The sequence below is a fragment of the Salmo salar genome, chromosome ssa01, assembly GCF_905237065.1.
Source record: "Salmo salar chromosome ssa01, Ssal_v3.1, whole genome shotgun sequence".
Lineage (NCBI taxonomy): Eukaryota > Metazoa > Chordata > Actinopteri > Salmoniformes > Salmonidae > Salmo > Salmo salar.
Genome location: NC_059442.1, coordinates 120,141,587 through 120,165,380, shown reverse-complemented (window position 1 = coordinate 120,165,380; position 23,794 = coordinate 120,141,587). Strand labels below are relative to the sequence as shown.

At 41.8% G+C, this 23,794-nt stretch overlaps 1 protein-coding gene across 1 annotated transcript in view; it reads right to left on the bottom strand.

The window, feature by feature from the left end:
- Nucleotides 1-4,046: 4,046 nt before the first annotated feature.
- LOC106560722 (kelch-like protein 8) overlaps nucleotides 4,047-23,794 on the bottom strand; it is a 30,482-nt gene continuing 10,734 nt past the window's right edge. Inside the window, exons 2-6 of the mRNA XM_045699135.1 lie at nucleotides 12,159-12,270; nucleotides 11,851-12,019; nucleotides 6,198-6,357; nucleotides 4,976-5,177; nucleotides 4,047-4,746 (exon numbers count right to left, since the gene is read on the bottom strand). Coding sequence (XP_045555091.1) covers nucleotides 4,623-4,746; nucleotides 4,976-5,177; nucleotides 6,198-6,357; nucleotides 11,851-12,019; nucleotides 12,159-12,270 — 767 coding nt within the window. The 3' untranslated portion in view covers nucleotides 4,047-4,622. The remainder of the gene's footprint in view (nucleotides 4,747-4,975; nucleotides 5,178-6,197; nucleotides 6,358-11,850; nucleotides 12,020-12,158; nucleotides 12,271-23,794) is intronic.

Sequence of the window (23,794 nt, the reverse complement as noted above, 5' to 3'; positions counted from 1 at the left end):
TTATTTCCACAATAAAAAAATAATATGCTTAATAATGTTGGCAGTTCATGCTAAGGATTGTTACCTGTAACCAGGATTTCCATTACAACAATTACATTTTTGGCAAGCAATTATTGTGATTCATCCTATTTTGTCCTTAACATCATTACTCCATAGCAACAGATGTGGAATACACACACACACTCCCCACCCTTCCCCCATAAACAACCCCAAGCTCAGATGTTCAAGTTGTTCCATTCCTGAGCCCAACTCAAGAAAGGACTTGATGTGTGAATGCATATACAGTTGTAGCAGTTTGAGAGTCATGCAACATTTTGCAATAATGGGGATATTTTATTAACCAATGTCAAGTCCTAGCTGATGGAGCTTTATACACCACACACACAGGTCTCCCGTTGTGACCATTTTCCCAAGCATTTCTGTGCAGTCCTTTGATTATTTTGTGCCATCAGGGCCACAATAATTTGCCCCCTCTCTGATTGTGATGCCCGCCCCATGGGTTACTGCAGCTAGTGTTGCCAGCACTGCCACTACCTGGGCGTGGGCACCCCACCGGAATTCCCACCGCTAGGTGCAAGGTCGTCAATGTTCTCATTAGCAGCTCTGAGAAATTCCTTGTATATTATGCTCACCAATCCAGGGGCTTTGGATTTGTAAGACCAACCCTGCAAGGCAGGCTCAGAATCTTAAGGGAGCGGTGCTGCTTTAGTGGGTCTCTTACCGCATTTATCTTTCTGTCTTGTCTGTGTATAGCCTACTTGCAGTAAGCCTATAAAACAGATAAGGTCTTCTCAGTGTATGGGTCACTTATAATGTATTTTTAAAAACATACATAAGTCCTTCCTAACTCAGTTGCTGGATAGGAAGGAAACCACTCAGGTATTTCACCATGAGGCCAGTGGAGACTAAAGCCATTCAACTCTGACTGTTTTAATCGCTTAATAATAGTAAAAAACGTAGCATTTTTTAAAAACTTTGTCCTGAATACAAAGCGTTATGTTTGGTGCAAATCCAACACAACACATCACTGAGTACTACTCTTCATTTTTAAGCATGGTAGTGGCTTGCTCATGTAATGGGTATGCTTGAGCTAAGCACAGGCAAAATTCTAGAGAAAAACCTGGTTCAGTCTGCTTTCCAACAACACTGGGAGACAAATTCATCTTTCATAACATCTTTGAAATTCATAACATGTAATTGACTTACATAAATTAGATATAATTCTGTATTTCATTTTCAATAAATGTGCAATAACATTAAAATCTATACATTGACAGCTTTATTATAGTAATACCAACTAAATTAACGGTAAATTAAGATTCAAGCTGTAAAAAAGGGGAGGAAATGACGAGACAGCATACAGCTGAAGCAATAAACAAATGTTCAAAAAAAAGCACGATCTTTCACATTCTATGTTATGGTTGGCAAGTCAGTATACACCCCTGGTGTAATGTATGATACGAGGCAGCAGTTACAGTTGAATTGTAGAATATAGCAAAGCAATGGTGCAACAATTCAATATTCCCTTAATGGAGGGTACAAGAGCAAATATACCAAACATTAGGAACACCTTCCTAATATTGTGTTGCAGCCCCCCCTTTTGCCCTCAGAACAGCCTCAATTCATGGGGGCATAGACTTTACAAAGTGTCGAAAGCGTTCCACAGCGATGATGGCCCATGTTGACTCTAATGCTTCCCACAGTTGTGTCAAGTTCACTGGATATCCTTTGGGTGGTGGACCAATATTGATACACATGAAAAACTTAGCAGCGTTGCAGTTCTTGACAGAAACAGTTGCGCCTGGCCCCATACTACCAAACCCCGTTCAAAGGCACAAATCTTTCGTCTTGCCCATTCACCCTCTGAATGGCACACATACACAATCCATGTCTCAATTGTCTCAAGGCATAAAAATCCTTCATCTCTACACAGATTGAAGTGTATTTAACAAGTGACATCAATAATGGTTCATAGCTTTCAACTAGATAAACCTGGTCAGTCTACCATGGAAAGATCAGGTTTTCTTAATGTTTTGTATACATCTCTTCAAACATTTTTGTTTTAAAAATCTCAATCTTCAGTCAATGTTTTGACCAACAGCAGTTTTACAATAAAATCCAGAATTACCTGAAATGCTTTAACATGACCAGGAGGAAAAACAAGAAAATGAGGGTGAGGAACAAGCTTCAAACTCAAAGCCTCAAAAAAGAGCAGACACTGTCAAAACATTTTGAAAATAGCATCAAAATTGCCATAGGACAAAATACTGTATGTTCAACCCCCTGACTATTGCAGGAAGGTAGTGCACAACAATAAATTAAAAGATACCTGGTAAAGAATAACACCAAAGATACACAGATTTCGTAATACACAACTCCATATATTAAAATATATATTAACCATTTGGCAGATAGCTGGGCTGTCAGTAAACAAGTGTGCTTTCAGACTTGTGAAGATTAATCTTCTAAGACCGCAGACTGTCTGTACAGAGGGGTAGCTCTAGTCCCTCAGCCATTTGAAAAACCTATTTTATTGCAGCACAAGTTAATCTAACTCTGCAAAAGACTTCCATAGTTTTATACATCCCAATGAGACTCAGTCTGTCAGGAATGATTGTTCAAACGCAAAAAGGCTACAGCTAGCTAATGCTAACACGGAAGAGTTTTTAGCATCACTGAGCCTATGCAGATGGAACTGATAGAAAGCCCAGAAATCAAAAAACAAACTGAAAATAAAACCATAGTCTCTGTGGTTTAACTGGAATCAAAAGAATGTCAACTGATTTCTATCCTAAACACGGGTCTGTTTACTGAGTCTTTACTAAACAGCTCCACAATCCACTCTCTCTCACTGTTTTATGAGACTGCTGTGAACCTATGAAGAGCTCTCAGTTTATCTACCAGACAGTGATGAATGTGAAATTGAGATCTTGACTTTTCCACATTTTGTTACGTTACAGCCTTATTGTAAAATGTATGAAATTAATTGATTACCTCAATCTACACACAATACCCCATAATGACAAAGCGAAAACAGGTTTTTAGAAATGTTATAAAAAACTAAAATACCTTATTTAGGTATTCAGACCCTCAACATCCTTGAGATGTTTCTACAACTTGATTGGAGTCCACCTGTGGTTAAATTCAATTGATTGGACATGATTTGAAAAGGCACACACCGGTCTATATAAGGTCCCACAATTGACAGTGCAAGTCTGAGCAAAAACCAAGCTATGAGGTCGAAGGAATTGTCCGTGTAGCGGCAAGGACTAGGGGAAGGGTACCAAAACCATTCTGCAGCATTGAAGGTCCCCAAGAACAGTGGCCTCCAGCATTCTTAAAAATGGAAGAAACTTGGAACCACCAAGACTCTTCCTAGAGTTGGCCGCCCGGCCAAACTGAGCCATTGGGGGAGAAGGGCCTTGGTTAGGGAGGTGACCAAGTACCCGATGGTTACTCTGACAGAGCTCCAGAGTCCCTCTGTGGAGATGGCTGTCCTTCTGGAAGGTTCTCCCTTCTGTGCAGCACTCCACCAAATCAGGCCTTTAGAGTGGCCAGACAGAAGCAAGATTCTCAGGTCTGATGAAACCAAGATTGAACTCTTCGGCCTGCATGCCAAGCGTCACGTCTGGAGGAAACCTGGCACCATCAGCGGCAGGGACTGGGAGACAAGTCAGGATCGAGGGAAAGATGACCGGAGCAAAGTACAGAGATCCTTGATGAAAACCTGCTCCAGAGTGCTCAGGACCTCAGACTGAGGCGAAGGTTCACCTTCCAACAGGACAATGATCCAAAGCACACAGCCAAGACAACGCTGGAGTGGTTACGGGACAAGTCTCTGAATGTCCTTGAGTGGCCCAGCCAGAGCCCGGACTTGAACCTGATCGGACCATCTCTGGAGAGACCTGAAAATAGCTGTGCAGCGACGATCCCCATCCAACCTGATAGAGCTTGGAATTATCTGCAGAGAAGAATGGGAAACTCCCCAAATACAGGTGTGCCAAGAAGATAGCCAAGACGACTCAATGCTGTAATCGCTGCCAAAGATGCTTCAATAAAGTACTGGGCAAAGCGTCTGAATACTTATGTAAACGTGATATTTCTGTGTTTTATTTTTAATACATTTTCAAAAATGGTTTGCTTTGTCATTATGGGGTATGTTGTGTAGCTTGATGAGGGGGAAAAACTATTTAATCCATTTTAGAATAAGGCTGTAATGTAACAAAATGTGGAAAGAGTCAAGGGGTCTGAATACTTTTCGAATTCACTGTAAGTACTAACTTGTTGCTCTTAAAATACAAGTTGATATTCAAGGCCTGTTAAATATGATGTCTAAAGCTCAACTATCTGCCATTTTCTCTTGATAAAGGTTTTTGAACACCTGTAAGTGCCATTTCCTGCAATCTAGAGCAAAACAGTTGCCTTATATGATAACAATTAAGTATTTTATTTCTCAAAGTGGCGCAGCTAGTTCACAAGGTGGTGCAGCGCTCCTGTTACATTCTTTGGGGAGAACCCTCCAGTCAGTGCTTAAAGGAACAACCACTAGTGCTCCTGTTCAGTGACAGTGTGGTTGAGTGCTTGGGTTGGGCTGCTCGTGCAGTCAGCTCAGGGAAGACAGGTCACATGCAGTCCACCACGTTGCTGGAGCCCTGGCCCACGTCCCTGATCTGGCTGATGTGAGAGGAGCAGACAGCCACTCCTGCGCCAGCCCGGCAGTGAGACACCGACCCCACCAGCTCCCATCTGAGGAGACACACACAACACATATCAATATAAATGTCAACATCATACTAGCTGCTCCAAAACGTAGATTTTCCTTTCAACTGTAAAAAACCTAAACAGGATACTGTGAAGGTGTAGTAGGCCAGAGATACTCTTTTATAAAAATGGGTTCGCTTGATTTAGCTGACCCGATACAACCCATCTGTCTCACCTGAACAGCATCCCTTCCCATCCTCCCTCTCCATCTCACCTGTTCATGCGGGGTTCAAAGGCTTCCACTGTGTTGAGGTAGATGTTCCCGTTGTGACCTCCGACCGCAAACACGCAGCCCATAACCGTGGCCACACCCACTCCGCCCCGGGGCGTGGTCAGCTCAGAGACGTAGTCCCAGCAACTCAGACGGGGGTCAAAACGCTCCACAGAACTCAGTGGGGAGTTGTCATCAAAACCACCTGACAGCGAAGACAGACCGAAAGACAGAATCAAATACACGCCAAAGTTGTACTCTTGTAAAGCTGGCTCAGTTGGTAAGAGTGTGGTGCTAGAAACACCAAGGTTGTGGGTTGAATTCCCACAGGGATCACAAACATACTACAAATCTATGCACTCACTGTAAATTGCTTTGAATAACAGAGTCTAAGTCGCATATCAATCCACAGTGTGATATCTTATTTAAGTCTTGAATAGCATTATGCAGTCAGTGAAGCTGCAGACTTTCAATAAAGAGCTACTCCATCCACTGAGGTCAATGCATAGACTGAGGTTATCAGTAGCTTTTCCTCCTCCAAACACACCAATGCTGACTCATGCAAACTAGGGTGAGCTAAAAGTCAGGCCAAAGCTCTGAAACAGCCTTAGATGACTCTTCAAATTCAGCAACACAATACAATTACCCCATCCTTATGGATCGATTTTAATTAGCAACCAACTTGACAAAACAATAACTTTTCTCCCTCCTGTTTCATGTTTACAAGCCAACAACTATTGTGTGTAGTGGTGTGTGAGTGGGAGGGAATGATGTGAAGTATGAGAAGAAAGTTTTGTTTCCAATGATGTGGTGAATCGATATGTGGTTGTTTTACCTACTTTGATTGAATGCACGGATTGTAAGTCACTCTGGATAAGACCATTTGCTAAACAGTAAACATGTCGTCCCCCACAAATTATGCAGCGCCCTCTCAGGCAGATGAGCCAATTAGTGACAATTATTCAACAGGACAGGAGAAATGCTTGTTCTAAGTATGGAATTCCAGTTGATTACTCTAGCGTCCCCCCTTGGGCAAATCAGTGTAATTTTGTAAATGCCAGCTCTCTATGGCATGACGCATCATTCACTCAAGTTTCGTAAAAATCGGGCCAGCTGATGCCAGATATCGCTTGACTTAAGTACATACAGAGACAGATCCATAGCCCCAACCCCCCCCCCACGATGACTAAAATGTAAATGCAGTGGTGCTGAGCTGTGTTCTTACCCACTACATAGAGGCACCCGTTGAGCTCGCCGACTCCGTTCCCTGCCCGTCTCTGGCCCATCTCCCTGACCTCCGTCCACTTGTTGAGATATGGGTCAAACCTCTCCACACTAGATAGAGAGGCCACACCATCGTTAACCCCCACAGCATACACGTGACTCTGACAGGACAGGAGAGTGTTAAAATATAGGCCTAACTGACAGGGGAGGAGAGGATTAATCCATTGAGTTACACCGCGACACCAGTGTGATTTGGACTTCTAACCCCTTTTAAACATTGTGTGTTTGAACTACAGACTTCTGGGTTGTACCATTGGATTCATCTATTTCTTCTGCATTCATTAGTATGTGTGATTAACTGGGGCTGAGCTAGAGTGGCGTTTGTGAGACAAGGACCTGGGGCCAGGTCTTTTTACAAAAATGCCTATAGAGTCGGGATGGTTTGAGCTACACATTAACCTCTCTAGGGCAGGTGGCACCAAATCGTCCCACCTACGTAACAGCCAGTTGAATCCTGTGGCGCGATTTTCAAATACCTTAGAAATGCTATTACTTCAATTTCTCAAACATATTACTATTTTACAGCTATTTAAAGACAAGACTCTCGTTAATCTAACCACACTGTCCCCTTTCAAAAAGGCTTTACAACGAAAGCAAAACATTAGATTATGTCAGCAGAGTACCCAGCCAGAAATAATCAGACACCCATATTTCAAGCTAGCATATGTCACAAAAACCCAGAAGACAGCTAAATGCAGCACTAACCTTTGATGATCTTCATCAGATGACAACCCTAGGACATTATGTTATACAATACATGCATGTTTTGTTCAATCAAGTTCATATTTATATAAAAAAACAGCTTTTTACATTAGCATGTGACGTTCAGAACTAGCATACCACCCGCAAACTTCCGGGGAATTTGCTAACAATTTACTAAATTACTCACGATAAACGTTCACAAAAAGCATAACAATTATTTTAAGAATTATAGATACAGAACTCCTCTATGCACTCGATATGTCCGATTTTAAAATAGCTTTTTGGTGAAAGCACATTTTGCAATATTCTAAGTACATAGCCCAGCCATCACGGGCTAGCTATTTAGACACCCAGCAAGTTTAGCCTTCACCAAAATCAGATTTACTATAACAAAAATGTTATTACCTTTGGTGTTCTTCGTCAGAATGAACTCCCAGGACTTCTACTTCAATAACAAATGTTGGTTTGGTCCCAAATAATCCATCGTTATATCCAAATAGCGGCGTTTTGTTCGTACGTTCTAGACACTATCCGAAATTGTAAATCAGGGTTACGCGCATGGCGCAATTCGTGACAAAAAATGTCTAAATATTCCATTACCGTACTTCGAAGCATGTCAACCGCTGTTTAAAATAAATGTTTATGCAATTTATCTCGTAAAAAAGCGATAATATTCCGACCGGGAATCTGCGTTTCGGTAAATAGAGGGAAAAAAAAGTAGGACGGGGGCGACCAGTGCACGCGCCTAAGCCCACTGTCCCTTGATCGGCCACTTGACAAAAGCGATAATGCGTTTCAGCCTGGGGCTGGAATGACGACATTCAGCTTTTTCCCGGGCTCTGAGAGCCTATGGGAGCCGTGGGAAGTGTCACGTTACCGCAGAGATCCTTTGTTTTGGAAAGAGATGTCAAAGAAAGCCAATAAATGGTCAGACAGGCCACTTCCTGTAAAGGAATCTCTCAGGTTTTTGCCTGCCATATGAGTTCTGTTATACTCACAGACACCATTCAAACAGTTTTAGAAACTTTAGGGTGTTTCCTATCCATATCTAATAAGTATATGCATATTCTAGTTACTGGGTAGGAGTAGTAACCAGATTAAATCGGGTACGTTTTTTATCCGGCGGTGTAAATACTGCCCCCTAGCCCTAAGAGGTTAAAAGCTATGTATGAAAAGATGCACAAACATGCACATTTAACTAATGATGCTCACAAGCTACACAAGAGTCGTTAGACGTTAATGGGTTCTTCTACATAAAAGACCATAGGAAATCCAAGGACATAGAGTCTAAAATACTGTAATAAGATCACATAGTTGCTGTCAAACTCCACAAACTTGTCACTGACTAGTTGTAGATTAATTTCCCACTGAGCAAACAATTTCTGTACCTTCATCTATCAGGGGGGACCTTATTTGTTTATTGACATTGGTCAATCAAACTCATGCATGCAACCGTTTATGTCAATTTGTTTTGTGTTCCACTTGAGCCCTGGTTGTCCTGAAAAGAAAATGCTAAAACTCTTCATTGTGAGGCTAAATACAGTATAAGGGCTGGACATGCAGATAAATGAAAGTCAGATAAATTAAAAGCAGATTTTTGCTGGGGTCTCTGGACTGATAGGTTTAACCTGTTAGGGCTAGGGGGCAGCATTTGCACGTCTGGATAAAAAAAATGTACCCGATTTAATCTGGTTACTAATCCTACCCAGTAACTAGAATATGCATATACTTATTATATATGGATAGAAAACACCCTAAATTTTCTAAAACTGTTTGAATGGTGTCTGTGAGTATAACAGAACTCATTTGGCAGGCAAAACCCTGAGACATTTTCTGACAGGAAGTGGATACCTGATGTGTTGTATTACCTTTAAACCTATCCCATTGAAAAACACAGGGGCTGAGGAATATTTTGGCACTTCCTATTGCTTCCACTAGATGTCACCAGCCTTTACAAAGTGTTTTGAGTCTTCTGGAGGGAGATCTGACCGAACAAGAGCCATGGAACGATGATGTCCCATTAGACACCTGGCGCGCGAGTTCATGTTGGGTACCCTCGTTCCAATACGTTATAAAAGAGTATGCATTCGTCCACCTTGAATATTATTCATGTTCTGGTTAAAAAAGGCCCTAATGATTTATGCTATACAACGCTTTGACATGTTTGAACGAACGTAAATATATTTTTTTCCCCTCGTTCATGACGAGAAGTCCGGCTGGCTTAGATCATGTGCTAACGAGACGGAGATTTTTGGACATAAATGATGAGCTTTTTTGAACAAAACTACATTCGTTATGGACCTGTGATACCTGGAAGTGACATCTGATGAAGAGAATCAAAGGTAATGGATTATTTACATAGTATTTTCGATTTTAGATCTCCCCAACATGACGTCTAGTCTGTATCGCAACGCGTATTTTTCTGGGCGCAGTGCTCAGATTATTGCAAAGTGTGATTTCCCAGTAAGGTTATTTTTAAATCTGGCAAGTTGATTGCGTTCAAGAGATGTAAATCTATAATTCTTTAAATGACAATATAATATTTTACCAATGTTTTCTAATTTTAATTATTTAATTTGTGACGCTGACTTGACTGCCGGTTATTGGAGGGAAACGATTTCCTCAACATCAATGCCATAGTAAAACGCTGTTTTTGGATATAAATATGAACTTGATAGAACTAAAAATGCATGCATTGTCTAACATAATGTCCTAGGAGTGTCATCTGATGGAGATTGTAAAAGGTTAGTGCATCATTTTAGCTGGTTTTATGGTTTTGGTGACCCTGTCTTTGACTTGACAAAACATTACACACAACTCTTGTAAATGTACTGTCCTAACATACTCTAAATTTATGCTTTCGCCGTAAAACCTTTTTGAAATCGTAAAACGTGGTTAGATTAAGGAGATGTTTATCTTTCAAAGGGTGTAAAATAGTTGTATGTTTGAAAAATTTGAATTTTGACATTTATTTGGATTCAAATTTGCCGCTCTTGAAATGCACCTGCTGTTGATGGAGTGCACCACGGGTGGCACGCTAGCGTCCCACCTAGCCCATAGAGGTTAACTGTTATTATGGCCTGGTATTATGCACACGAACACATCAGACTTCAAATCAAACAAACAGCTCAGGGGATAAAATCTCTTTACTCGATATAAAATGGTTATAAAAGCATCTGAGGATGTCATGTGTGATGAGTGTACGAATAAATGCGATGTAACACCTGGGTCGTGTCAACTAGGCACAAAACAGGGAAGAACCATCTGAATGAAAGACACTTGTTTTCTGCTGCACAATGTTTTGAAAAAATGTTGCTATGGTGTGCCCTAATGAACACTTGATCCATAATATACCCAGCAAAAAAAGAAACGTCCTCTCACTGTCAACTGCGTTTATTTTCAGCAAACTTAACATGTGTAAATATTTGTATGAACATAACAACATTCAACAAATGAGACAAACTGAACAAGTTCCACAGACATGTGACTAACAGAAATTAAATAATGTGTCCCTGAACAAAGGGGGGGGGGTCAAAATCAAAAGTAACAGTCAGTATCTGGTGTGGCCACCAGCAGCATTAAGTACTGCAGTGCATCTCCTACTCATGGACTGCAGCAAATTTGACAGTTCTTGCTGTGAGATGTTACCATACTCTTCCACCAAGGCACCTGCAAGTTCCCGGATATTTCTGGGGGGGAATGGCCCTAGCCCTCACCCTCCGATCAAACAGGTCCCAGACGTGCACAATGGGATTGAGATCCGGGCTCTTCGCTGGCCAGGGCAGAACACTGACATTCCTGTCTTGCAGGAAATCACACACAGAACGAGCAGTATGGCGGATGGCGTTGTCATGCTGGAGGGTCATGTCAGGAAGAGCCTGCAGAAAGGGTACCACATGAGGGAGGAGGATGTCTTCCCTGTAACGCACAGCGTTGAGATTGCCTGCAATGACAACAAGCTCAGTCCGATGATGCTGTGACACACCGCCCCAGACCATGAAGGACCCTCCACCTCCAAATCGATTCCGCTCCAGAGTACAGGCCTCGGTGTAACGCTCATTCCTTCGACGATAAATGCAAATCCGACCATCACTCCTGGTGAGACAAATCCACGACTCGCCAGTGAAGAGCACTTTTTGCCAGTCCTGTCTGGGCCAGCAACGGTGGGTTTGTGCCCATAGGCGGTGTTGTTGCCGCTTATGTCTGGTGATGACTTGCCTTACAACAGGCCTACAAGCAGTCAGTCCAGCCTCTCTCAGCCTATTGCGGACAGTCTGAGCACTGATGGAGGGATTGTGCGTTCCTGGTGTAACTCGGGCAGTTGTTGTTGCCATCCTGTACCTGTCCCGCAGGTGTGATGTTCAGATGTACCGATCCGGTGCAATTGTTGTTACACGTGGTCTGCCACTGCGAGGACGATCAGCTGTCCGTCCTGTAGTGCCGTCTTAGGCATCTCACAGTACAGACATTGCAATTTATTGCCCTGGCCACATCTGCAGTCCTCATGCCTCCTTGCAGCATGCCTAAGGCACGAACACGCAGATGAGCAGGGACCCTGGGCCTCTTTCTTTTGGTGTTTTTCAGTCAGTAGAAAGGCCTCTTTAGTGTCCTAAGTTTTCATAACTGTGACCTTAATTGCTTACCGTCTGTAAGCTGTTAGTGTCTTCACGACCATTCCACAGGTGCATGTTCATTAATTGTTTATGGTTCATTGAACAAGCATGAAAAACAGTGTTTAAACTCTTTACAAAGAAGATCTGTGAAGTTATTTGGATTTTTATGAATTATCTTTGAAAGACAGGGTCCTGAAAAAGGGACGTTTCTTTTTTTTTTTCTTCCTGAGTTTAGTATATGATCAGTCTAGCCAGGTGTCTAGAGTGTCTTGTTCTCACCCCTAAGGCCACAGAGCCCACTCCACCTCTGGGTGTGTTCATGGGTGCCACAGCACTCCAGTGGTCGCTCTCGATGTCGTATCTCTCTACATCGTTGAAACAGGAGTTGTCATCTAGACCACCGATGGCATAGATAGGACCTCCTAGAGCTGCCAGATCTATGCCTCTCCTTCACACAGCAATGAAAATAATTCAGTATGAGCAGTACGAGTGTGAGTATAATTAGGTATCTTTTGACTGTAAAAGTACATTTCTATAACAAAATCTCTAACTCATATTAGAGACTTAATTTGCCAGACATTACATACCTTTTAGTGTTCATGGAAGCTTTCATCATCCACTTGTTGGTGAGATGATCAAACATCTCCATGTTGCCCAGGTGTTCACTACCATCATGGCCCCCTACTGCATACACTTTACCTGAGGAGGGATATAATAAATAATGAATTGTTGTATAATCAAAAGCAACTTAGTCATACTTGCATACATTTTACGTACAGGTGGTCCCGGGAAACAAACTCACTATCCTGTTGTTCCAAGCGTCATGCTCTAACTTAGCTACAGAGGACCAAGATGAACACAAGGTACGCTAGGTTAGGACTACTAGACCCTCATAACCCGACTATCCATCCATCCAAGACTGAACTCAACTGTGCAGGGGAAACAATCCTAACTATGGAAACCCCTACGGTTTAGGACATAGAATTTATGGTAGGCCAACTGATCACATTTCAAGACAGGTACTAGTCAATGATTATATCTGGATTACCACAAATCTGACTTCCCTGAAAGTGTTTAAGAAAAGCTTCTAGTGTGGAATGAAACCAAAGAAGAGCTCTAGATGCTTTTCTCCTGTTTTGTTCATAACCTGAAGCTAGTTTATTTCAAGGGAATAGGCTTTTCAGAGTGGAAGCAAGCTAAACCATCAGTCTCTGTGCTCAGACCATCCCTGGGAGATTCTATAATGCACTCCAAACCTAATGAAGAAAAGAGACCTACGAGAAAACACACTACTGAACTGAACCAACATGTATCCATCATATGAAGGCTATTCTCTAAGGATGTGCATCTCGCCATACAAGCACAATTCGATACACATCTAGATACTGTACATGGGCTCTGATACAATACAGGAACGATATTTTTAGTTTGAAACCATTCGGTGCGATTTGATTAGCGGAACAAATTGATGCGATTCGGTTTGATTGGATGCAAACACATTCCATTCCAAATTAATATCTGATACTGATGGAGCTCAGGAGCTGAGCGGAATCTGTCTGAGCTGACTTCTCTGAGCCTGTATACTATCCTCATGGGTATTGGAAATCCCCAAAAGGAAACGAAAACAAGGAAGATTCTCCAGGTCCCCACGTGGACAAAGGCTAGGAGGTACAAAGAGGCACTGACAACAATAAAAACAGGTGGAGTATTAGGAGGGGTTCTGTAAGACACTCACGGGGGTGCCAACTGAAAGTTGACTAGCAACAACAACTGGAACCTAAAACGACACCCATCATGAGCACCCACTAAATTTGCCCAAGAAGAGGCAGATTAAAAATAAAAACCCACACCAAACTTAAGACAGGAAGCAAACCAAAATGGTGGAGCAAAACTAAAACAGGGAAGATCAGACAAAAGGCAGTCATGTGCCTTTTACTGAGGAGTGGCTTCAGTCTGGCCACTCTACCATAAAAGCCTGATTTGGTGGAGTGCTGCAGAGATAGTTGTCCTTCTGAAAGGTTCTCCCATCTCCACAGAGGAACTCTGGAGCTTTGTCAGAGTGACTATGAGGTTCTTGGTTACCTCCCTGACCGAGGCCCTTCTCCCCCGTTTGGCCGGGCGGCAGCTCTAGGAAGAGTCTTGGTGGTACCAAACTTCCATTTAAGAATGACGGAGGCCTCTGTGTTCTTGGGGACCTTCAATGCTGTAGGAATGTTTTGGCGCCCTTCCGCAGATCTGTGCCTTGACCCAATCCTGTCTCGGAGCTCTACGAACAATTTCTTCGACCTCATGGCTTGGTTTTTGCTCTGACATGCACTGTCAACTGTGGGACCTTATATAGACAGGTGTGTGCCTTTTCCAAATCATGTGCAATCAATTGAATTTACCACAGCTAGACCTCAAACAAGTAGTTTGAGTCTCATAGCAAAGGGTCTAAATACTTATTTACATAAGGCATTTGTTTTTATTTTTAATACATTTGCAAAAAATCGTAAAAATCATGTTTGCTTTTTCATTATGGTGTATTGTGCGTAGATTCAGGGAAAAAAATGTAATACGTTTCAGAATAAAGCTGTAACGTAACAAAATGTGGAAAAAAGCGGTCTGAAAGGCCAGCATCCCGGAGTCACCTCTTCACTGTTGACGTTGAGACTGGTGTTTTGCGGGTACTATTTATAATGAAGCTGCCAGTTGAGGACTTGCGAGGCCCCTGTTTCTCAAACTAGACACTAATGTACTTGTCCTCTTGCTCAGTTGTGCACCGGGGCCTCCCACTCCTCTTTCTATTCTGGTTAGAGCCAGTTTGCGCTGTTCTGTGAAGGGAGTAGTACACAGCATTGTACGAGATCTTCAGATTCTTGGCAATTTCTCACATGGAATAGCCTTCATTTCTCAGAACAAGAATAGACTGATGAGTTTCAGAAGAAAGTACTATGTTTCTGGTCATTTTGAGACTAATGATAATGATAATGCTCCAGATACTCAACTAGTCTAAAGGCCAGTTTTATTGCTTCTTTAGTCAAAACTACAGTTAGCTGTGCTAACATAATTGCCAAAGGGTTTTCTAATGATCAATTAGCCTTTTAAAATTATAAACTTGGATTAGTTAACCTCTATGGGCTAGGTGGGATGCTTGCTTCGAAGCATGTCGGGTATGTTTTTTATCCAGCCGTGTCAATATTGACACGGCCGGATAAAAAACGTACCCGATTTAATCTGGTTACTACTCCTGCCCAGTAACTAGAATATGCATATCATTATTGGCTTTGGATAGAAAACACCCTAAAGTTTCTAAAACTGTTTGAATGGTGTCTGTGAGTATAACAGAACTCATTTGGCAGGCAAAACCCTGAGACATTTTCTGACAGGAAATGGATACCTGATGTGTTGAATGACCTTTAAGCCTATGCCATTGAAACACACAGGGGTTGATTAATGTTTTGGCACTTCCTATTGCTTCCACTAGATGTCACCAGCCTTTACAAAGTGTTTTGAGTCTTTTACTGTGAGATCTGACCGAACAAGAGCCATGGAACGGTGATGGCCGATTAGACTCTGGCGCGCGAGTTCATGTTGGGTACCCTCGTTCCAATACGTTATAAAAGAGAATGCATTCGTCCACCTTGAATATTATTCATGTTCTGGTTAAAAAAGGCACTAATGATTTATGCTATACAACGTTTGACATGTTTGAACGAACGTAAATATATTTTTTCCCCTCGTTCATGACGAGAAGTCCGGCTGGCTTAGATCATGTGCTAACAACACGGAGCTTTTTGGACATAAATGATGAGCTTTTTTGAACAAAACTACATTCGTTATGGACCTGGGATTCCTGGAAGTGACAACTGATGAAGAGAATCAAAGGTAATGGATTATTTACATAGTATTTTCGATCTCTCCAACATGGCCGTTTGTCTGTATAGCAAAGCGTATTTTTCTGGGCGCAGTGCTCAGATTATTGCAAAGTGTGATTTCCCAGTAAGGTTATTTTTAAATCTGGCAAGTTGATTGCGTTCAAGAGATGTAAATCTATAATTCTTTAAATGACAATATAATATTTTACCAATGTTTTCTAATTTTAATTATTTAATTTGTGGTGCTGACTTGACTGCCAGTTATTGGAGGGAAACGATTTCCTGAACATCAACGCCATAGTAAACCGCTGTTTTTGGATATAAATATGAACTTGATAGAACTAAACATGCATTTATTGTCTAACAATGTCCTAGGAGTGTCATCTGATGGAGATCGTTAAAGGTTAGTGCATCATTTTAGCTGGTTTTATGGTTTTGGTGACGCCTGTCTTTGAATTGACAAAACATTACACACAGCTATTGTCAATGTACTCTCCTAACAATCTAACTTTATGCTTTCGCCGTAAAACCTTTTTGAAATCGGACAACGTGGTTAGATTAAGGAGATGTTTATCTTTCAAAGGGTGTAAGATAGTTGTATGTTTGAAAAATTTGAATTTTGACATTTATTTGGTTTCAAATTTGCCGCTCTTGAAATGCACCTGCTGTTGATAGGGTGCACCACGGGTGGCACGCTAGTGTCCCACATAGCCCCAAGAGGTTAAACAGCGGTTGACATGCTTCGAAGTACGGTAATGGAATATTTAGAATTTTTTTGTCACGAATTGCGCCATGCTCGTCACCCTTATTTACCCTTTCGGATAGTGTCTTGAACGCACGAAAAAAACACCGCTATTTGGATAAAACGATGGATTATTTGGGACCAAACCAACATTTGTTATTGAAGTAGAAGTCCTGGGAGTGAATTCTGACGAAGACAGCAAAGGTAATAACATTTTTCTTATAGTAAATATGACTTTGGTGAGTGCTAAACTTGCTGGGTGTCTAAATAGCTAGCACTGTGATGCCGGGCTATCTACTGAGAATATTGCAAAATGTGCTTTCACCGAAAAGCTATTTTAAAATCAGACATAGAGTGCATAGAGGAGTTCTGTATCTATAATTCTTAAAATAATTGTTGTGCTTTTTGTGAACGTTTATCGTGAGTAATTTAGTAAATTCACCGGCAGTGTTCGGTGGGAATGCTAGTCACATGCTAGTCACATGCTAATGTAAAAAGCTGGTTTTTGATATAAATATGAACTTGATTGAACAAAACATGCATGTATTGTATAACATAATGTCCTAGGGTTGTCATCTGATGAAGATCAAAGGTTAGTGCTACATTTAGCTGTGGTTTGGGTTTATGTGACATTAAATGCTAGCTTGAAAAATGGGTGTCTGATTATTTCTGGCTGGGTACTCTGCTGACATAATCTAATGTTTTGCTTTCGTTGTAAAGCCTTTTTGAAATCGGACAGTGTGGTTAGATTAACGAGAGTCTTGTCTTTAAAATGGTGTAAAATAGTCATATGTTTGAGAAATTGAAGTAATAGCATTTCTAAGGTATTTGAATAACGCGCCACAGGATTCCACTGGCTGTTACGTAGGTGGGACGATTTGGTGCCACCTACCCTAGAGAGGTTAACAACGTGCCATTGGAACTCAGGAGTGATGGTTGCTGATAATGGGCCTCTGTAAGCCTATGTAGATATTACATAAAAACATCTGCTGTTTCCAGCTACAATAGTCATTTACAACATTAACAATGTCTACACTGACAGTTTACAATCCAGGGTTACTCCTCAACTCGCTCAACTGCCACATTATTTATTACAAGATTTATGAGGTTTAGTGAATGATATGTTTTAGTTTTTGAAATATACTGCTAAAAAAAAATAAAGGGAACACCTAAACAACACAATGTAACTCCAAGTCAATCTCACTTCTGTGAAATCAAACTGTCCACTTAGGAAGCAACACTGATTGACAATAAATGTCACATGCTGTTGTGCAAATGGAACAGACAACAGGTGGAAATTATAGGCAATTAGCAAGACACCCCCAATAAAGGAGTGGTTCTGCAGGTGGGGACCACAGACCACTTCTCAGTTCCTATGCTTCCTGGCTGATGTTTTGGTCACTTTTGAATGCTGGCGGTGCTTTCACTCTAGTGGTAGCATGAGACGGAGTCTACAACCCACACAAGTGGCTCAGGTAGTGCAGCTCATCCAGGATGGCACATCAATGCGAGCTGTGGCAAGAAGGTTTGCTGTGTCTGTCAGCATAGTGTCCAGAGCATGGAGGCGCTACCAGGAGACAGGCCAGTACATCAGGAGACGTGGAGGAGGCCGTAGGAGGGCAACAACCCAGCAGCAGGACCGCTACCTCCGCCTTTGTGCAAGGAGGAGCAGGAGAAGCACTGCCAGAGCCCTGCAAAATGACCTCCAGCAGGCCACAAATGTGCATGTGTCTGCTCAAACGGTCAGAAACAGACTCCATGAGGGTGGTATGAGGGCCCGACGTCCATAGGTGGGGGTTGTGCTTACAGCCCAACACCGTGCAGGACGTTTGGCATTTGCCAGAGAACACCAAGATTGGCAAATTCGCCACTGGCGCCCTGTGCTCTTCACAGATGAAAGCAGGTTCACACTGAGCACGTGACAGACGTGACAGAGTCTGGAGATGCCGTGGAGAACATTCTGCTGCCTGCAACATCCTCCAGCATGACCGGTTTGGCGGTGGGTCAGTCATGGTGTGGGGTGGCATTTCTTTGGGGGGCCGCACAGCCCTCCATGTGCTTGCCAGAGGTAGCCTGACTGCCATTAGGTACCGAGATGAGATCCTCAGACCCCTTGTGAGACCATATGCTGGTGCGGTTGGCCCTGGGTTCCTCCTAATGCAAGACAATGCTAGACCTCATGTGGCTGGAGTGTGTCAGCAGTTCCTGCAAGAGGAAGGCATTGATGCTATGGACTGGCCCGCCCGTTCCCCAGACCTGAATCCAATTGAGCACATCTGGGACATCATGTCTCGCTCCATCCACCAACGCCACGTTGCACCACAGACTGTCCAGGAGTTGGCGGATGCTTTAGTCCAGGTCTGGGAGGAGATCCCTCAGGAGACCATCCGCCACCTCATCAGGAGCATGCCCAGGCGTTGTAGGGGGGGTCATACAGGCACGTGGAGGCCACACACACTACTGAGCCTCATTTTGACTTGTTCTAAGGACATTACATCAAAGTTGGATTAGCCTGTAGTGTGGTTTTCCACTTTAATTTTGAGTGTGACTCCAAATCCAGACCTCCATGGGTTGATAAATTGGATTTCCATTGATTATTTTTGTGTGATTTTGTTGTCAGCACATTCAACTATGTAAAGAAAAAAGTATTTAATAAGATTATTTCATTCAGATCTAGGATGTGTTATTTTAGTGTTCCCTTAATTTTTTTGAGCAGTGTAATTAAACCAATTTGTGTAGTACTGAATCATAAGTAAGGCTAGGGATTTTGCAGATGCAGGAGGTTACGACTGTTCAGAATCATGATTAATACATTTACTTTTTTATGGATGTGATAAGTAAAGACCTTTAGAGTTTAATTTAGGAGATGGTAACTCTTTAAACAACCGCTCTCGTGGTGCCCCAAATTCCAAATGAGTTAATTATTACATGACTAATTTAAAATAGTTTGCTGATTCGATAAATAACAGCCATTGGATTAATGAAAGTAAAGTCACGACATTGGCTTTACTCAAAGCCAGTGGCATGTCATTGGTAAAGATAGAAAAAAGTAAGGGGCCTAGACAGCTGCCCTGGGGAATTCCTGATTCTACCTGGATTATGTTGAAGAGGCTTCCATTAAACAACACCCTCTGTACTCTGTTAGACAAGTAGCTCTTTAACCACAATATAGCAAGGGGTGTAAAGCCTTAACCTCTATGGGACCGGCGGGACGAATTCGTCCCACCTACGTAACAGCCACTGCCAGCCTGTGGCGCGATTTTCAAAATCTTCAAAATCCTATTACTTCAATTTCTCAAACATATGACTATTTTACAGCCATTTAAAGATAAGACTCTCGTTAATCTAACCACACTGTCCGATTTCAAAAAGGCTTTACAACGAAAGCAAAACATTAGATTATGTCAGCAGAGTACCAAGCCAGAAATAATCAGACACCCATTTTTCAAGCCAGCATATAATGTCACCAAAACCCAGAAGACAGCTAAATGCAGCACTCACCTTTGATGATCTTCATCAGATGACAACCCTAGGACATTATGTTATACAATACATGCATGTTTTGTTCAATCAAGTTCATATTTATATCAAAAACCAGCTTTTTACATTAGCATGTGACGTTCAGAACTAGCATACCCCCCGCAAACTTACGGGGAATTCGCTAACATTTTACTAAATTACTCACGATAAACGTTCACAAAAAGCATAACAATTATTTTAAGAATTATAGATACAGACCTCCTCTATGCACTCGATATGTCCGATTTTAAAATAGAATATTGCAAAATGTGCTTTCACCAAAAAGCTAAGTACATAGCCCAGGCATCACGGGCTCGCTATTTAGACACCCGGCAAGTTTAGCACTCACCATAATCATATTTACTATTATAAAAATGTCATTACCTTTTGTTGTCTTCGTCAGAATGCACACCCAGGACGTCTACTTCAATAACAAATGTTGGTTTGGTCCAAAATAATCCATCGTTATATCCGAATAGCGGCGTTTTGTTCGTGCGTTCCAGACACTATCCGAAATAGTAAAGAAGTGTCGCGCGCTTGGCGCAATTCCTGACAATAAAATTCAAAGTATTCCATTGCCGTACGTCGAAGCATGTCAACCGCTGTTTAAAATCAATTTTTACGTCATTTTTCTCGTAGAAAAGCGATAATATTCCGACAGGGAATCTCCTTTTCGGCAAACAGAGGAAAAAAATCCCAAAGGCGGGGGCGGTCGGGGTCACGCGCATAAGCTAGTGTCTCTTGATGGGCCACTTGAGAAAGGCGATAATGTGTTTCAGCCTGGGGCTGGAATGACGACATTCTCTTTTTTCCCGGGCTCTGAGAGCCTATGGACGACGTGGGAAGTGTCACGTTAGAGCAGAGATCCTTAGTAAATGATAGAGATGGCAAAGAAGTTCCAGAAATGGTCAGACAGGCCACTTCCTGTAAAGGAATCTCTCAGGTTTTGACCTGCCATTTGAGTTCTGTTATACTCACAGACACCATTCAAACAGTTTTAGAAAATTTAGGGTGTTTTCTATCCATATGTAATAAGTATATGCATATTCTAGTTACTGAGTAGGAGTGGTAACCAGATTAAATCGGGTATGTTTTTTATCCAGCCGTGTCAATGCTGCCCCCTAGCCCTAACAGGTTAACACATACGTTTTTCCATCAGCAGACTACTCGATAATGTCAAAAGCCACACTGAAGTCAACAAAACAGCTCCCACAATCTTTTTATCATCAATTTCTCTCAGACAATCATCACTCACTTGTGGAAGTGCTGTAAATGATGAATGTCCTTGTCTATAAGCATGCTGAAATTCTGACATGATGTCCAAACACAAGTTAATTCGGACTAAAACTGAGAGATCCCTGAACAACTTCCTACGCTGCAAACAGTTAGACTTCAAAGGCTGATGAAATCTCTCAAGAGCACCTTGAGACTCTGGGTGGCAGGCACTAAAGGGGCAATGGGTTACACCCAACTGTTGTAGCACTTGCTGGAAGACCTTTGACATAAAATTCAAACCTTGGTCCGACTGCACTGCCTGCGGGAGTCCAATCGTTGAAAATAATGTCACCAGGGACTTAACCTCTCTAGGGTAGGGGGCAGTATTTTGACATCCGGATGAAAAGCGTGCCCAGAGTAAACTGCCTGTTACTCAGGTCCAGAAGATAGGATATGCATATTAATTGGTAGATTTGGATAGAAAACTTAAAATAATGTCTGCGAGTATAACATAACTCATATGGCAGGCGAAAACCTGAGAAAAATCCATCCAGGAAGTGGGATTTCTGAAGTTCGTAGTTTTCAATTGAATGTCTACACAGTATCCGATGGCTGTGGGGTCAGATTGCACTTCCTATGGCTTCCACTAGATGTCAACAGACTTTAGAACTTGTTTCAGGCTTGCATTGTGAAAAATGAGTGAGTAAGAGCACTGAGAGTGAATGGACTGTCAGAGTTGTTTGTTGCACGTGGCCGAGAGCGCCGTGTGTTATTTTTCCTTTTCTATTGACAACGCTATTGTCCGGTTGAAATATTATTGCTTATTTATGACAAAAACAACCTGAGGATTGATTCTAAACATCGTTTGACATGTTTCTACAAACTTTACCTGTACTTTTTTTACTTTTCGGCTGCCTGTTGTGCCAGCCCTGGAGCCAGTTGATTACTGAACAAAATGTGCCATCCAAATGGAGGTTTTTTTATATAAAGAGGAACTTTATCGAACATTTATTGTGAAACTGGTTACACATAATGGTTAAGAGAAACTGGTTACCCGTCTTGGCTTTGGGCAAAAGACCAACACAATCCACCAGAACCCTGCTGAAAGGTTTGTCAAAAGCAGGAATAGGCTTCAAAGACGCAACCACATAATGACTAACAAGGTGATGCCAAAGTCCAACCTCAAAACATAAATGAAAAACCAAAGCCTGTAACAATAGTAAAACATATGCTGCGCCTGCATGTATGATGCAATAGGGCAGACTGACCATCTACCACTATCAGATGGGCAAGTTGTTTATCCCTCCCACTTTTTATCTGAAATCCTCATCACCCACTGATTAACCTCTCTAGGCTAGGCGGGACGAATTCGTCCCACCTACGTAACAGCCACTTGCAGCCTGTGGCGCGATTTTCAAAACATAAAAAATCCTATTACTTCAATTTCTCAAACATATGACTATTTTACAGCTATTTAAAGACAAGACTCTCGTTAATCTAACCACACTGTCCGATTTCAAAAAGGCTTTACAACGAAAGCAAAACATTAGATTATGTCAGCAGAGTACCAAGCCAGAAATAATCAGACACCCATTTTTCAAGCCAGCATATAATGTCACCAAAACCCAGAAGACAGCTAAATGCAGCACTCACCTTTGATGATCTTCATCAGATGACAACCCTAGGACATTATGTTATACAATACATGCATGTTTTGTTCAATCAAGTTCATATTTATATCAAAAACCAGCTTTTTACATTAGCATGTGACGTTCAGAACTAGCATACCCCCGCAAACTTCCGGGGAATTCGCTAACATTTTACTAAATTACTCACGATAAACGTTCACAAAAAGCATAACAATTATTTTAAGAATTATAGATACAGACCTCCTCTATGCACTCGATATGTCCGATTTTAAAATAGCTTTTGGTGAAAGCACATTTTGCAATATTCTAAGTACATAGCCCAGGCATCACGGGCTCGCTATTTAGACACCCGGCAAGTTTAGCACTCACCATAATCATATTTACTATTATAAAAGTTTGATTACCTTTTGTTGTCTTCGTCAGAATGCACACCCAGGACTGCTACTTCAATAACAAATGTTGATTTGGTCCAAAATAATCCATCGTTATATCCGAATAGCGGCGTTTTGTTCGTGCGTTCCAGACACTATCCGAAATAGTAAAGAAGTGTCGCGCGCATGGTGCAATTCGTGACAATAAAATTCTAAATATTCCATTACCGTACTTCGAAGCATGTCAACCGCTGTTTAAAATCAATTTTTACGCCATTTTTCTCGTAGAAAAGCGATAATATTCCGACAGGGAATCTCCTTTTCGGCAAACAGAGGAAAAAATCCCAAAGGCGGGGGCGGTCGGGTCACGCGCCTAAGCCCAGTGTCCCTTGATCGGCCACTTGAGAAAGGCGATAATGTGTTTCAGCCTGGAGCTGGAATGACGACATTCTGTTTTTTCCCGGGCTCTGAGCGCCTATGGACGACGTGGGAAGTGTCACGTTAGAGCAGAGATCCTTAGTAAATGATAGAGATGGAAAAGAAGTTCAAGAAATGGTCAGACAGGCCACTTCCTGTAAAGGAATCTCTCAGGTTTTGACCTGCCATTTGAGTTCTGTTATACTCACAGACACCATTCAAACAGTTTTAGAACATTTAGGGTGTTTTCTATCCATATGTAATAAGTATATGCATATTCTAGTTACTGGGTAGGAGTGGTAACCAGATTAAATCGGGTATGTTTTTTTATCCAGCCGTGTCAATACTGCCCCCTAGCCGTAACAGGTTAACTTGTCATGTAGCAGATAAAACGTTTTTGACCTATTAATATGTCATCATTTATCTTGAGAAATGATCTATGACTAGAGCCAT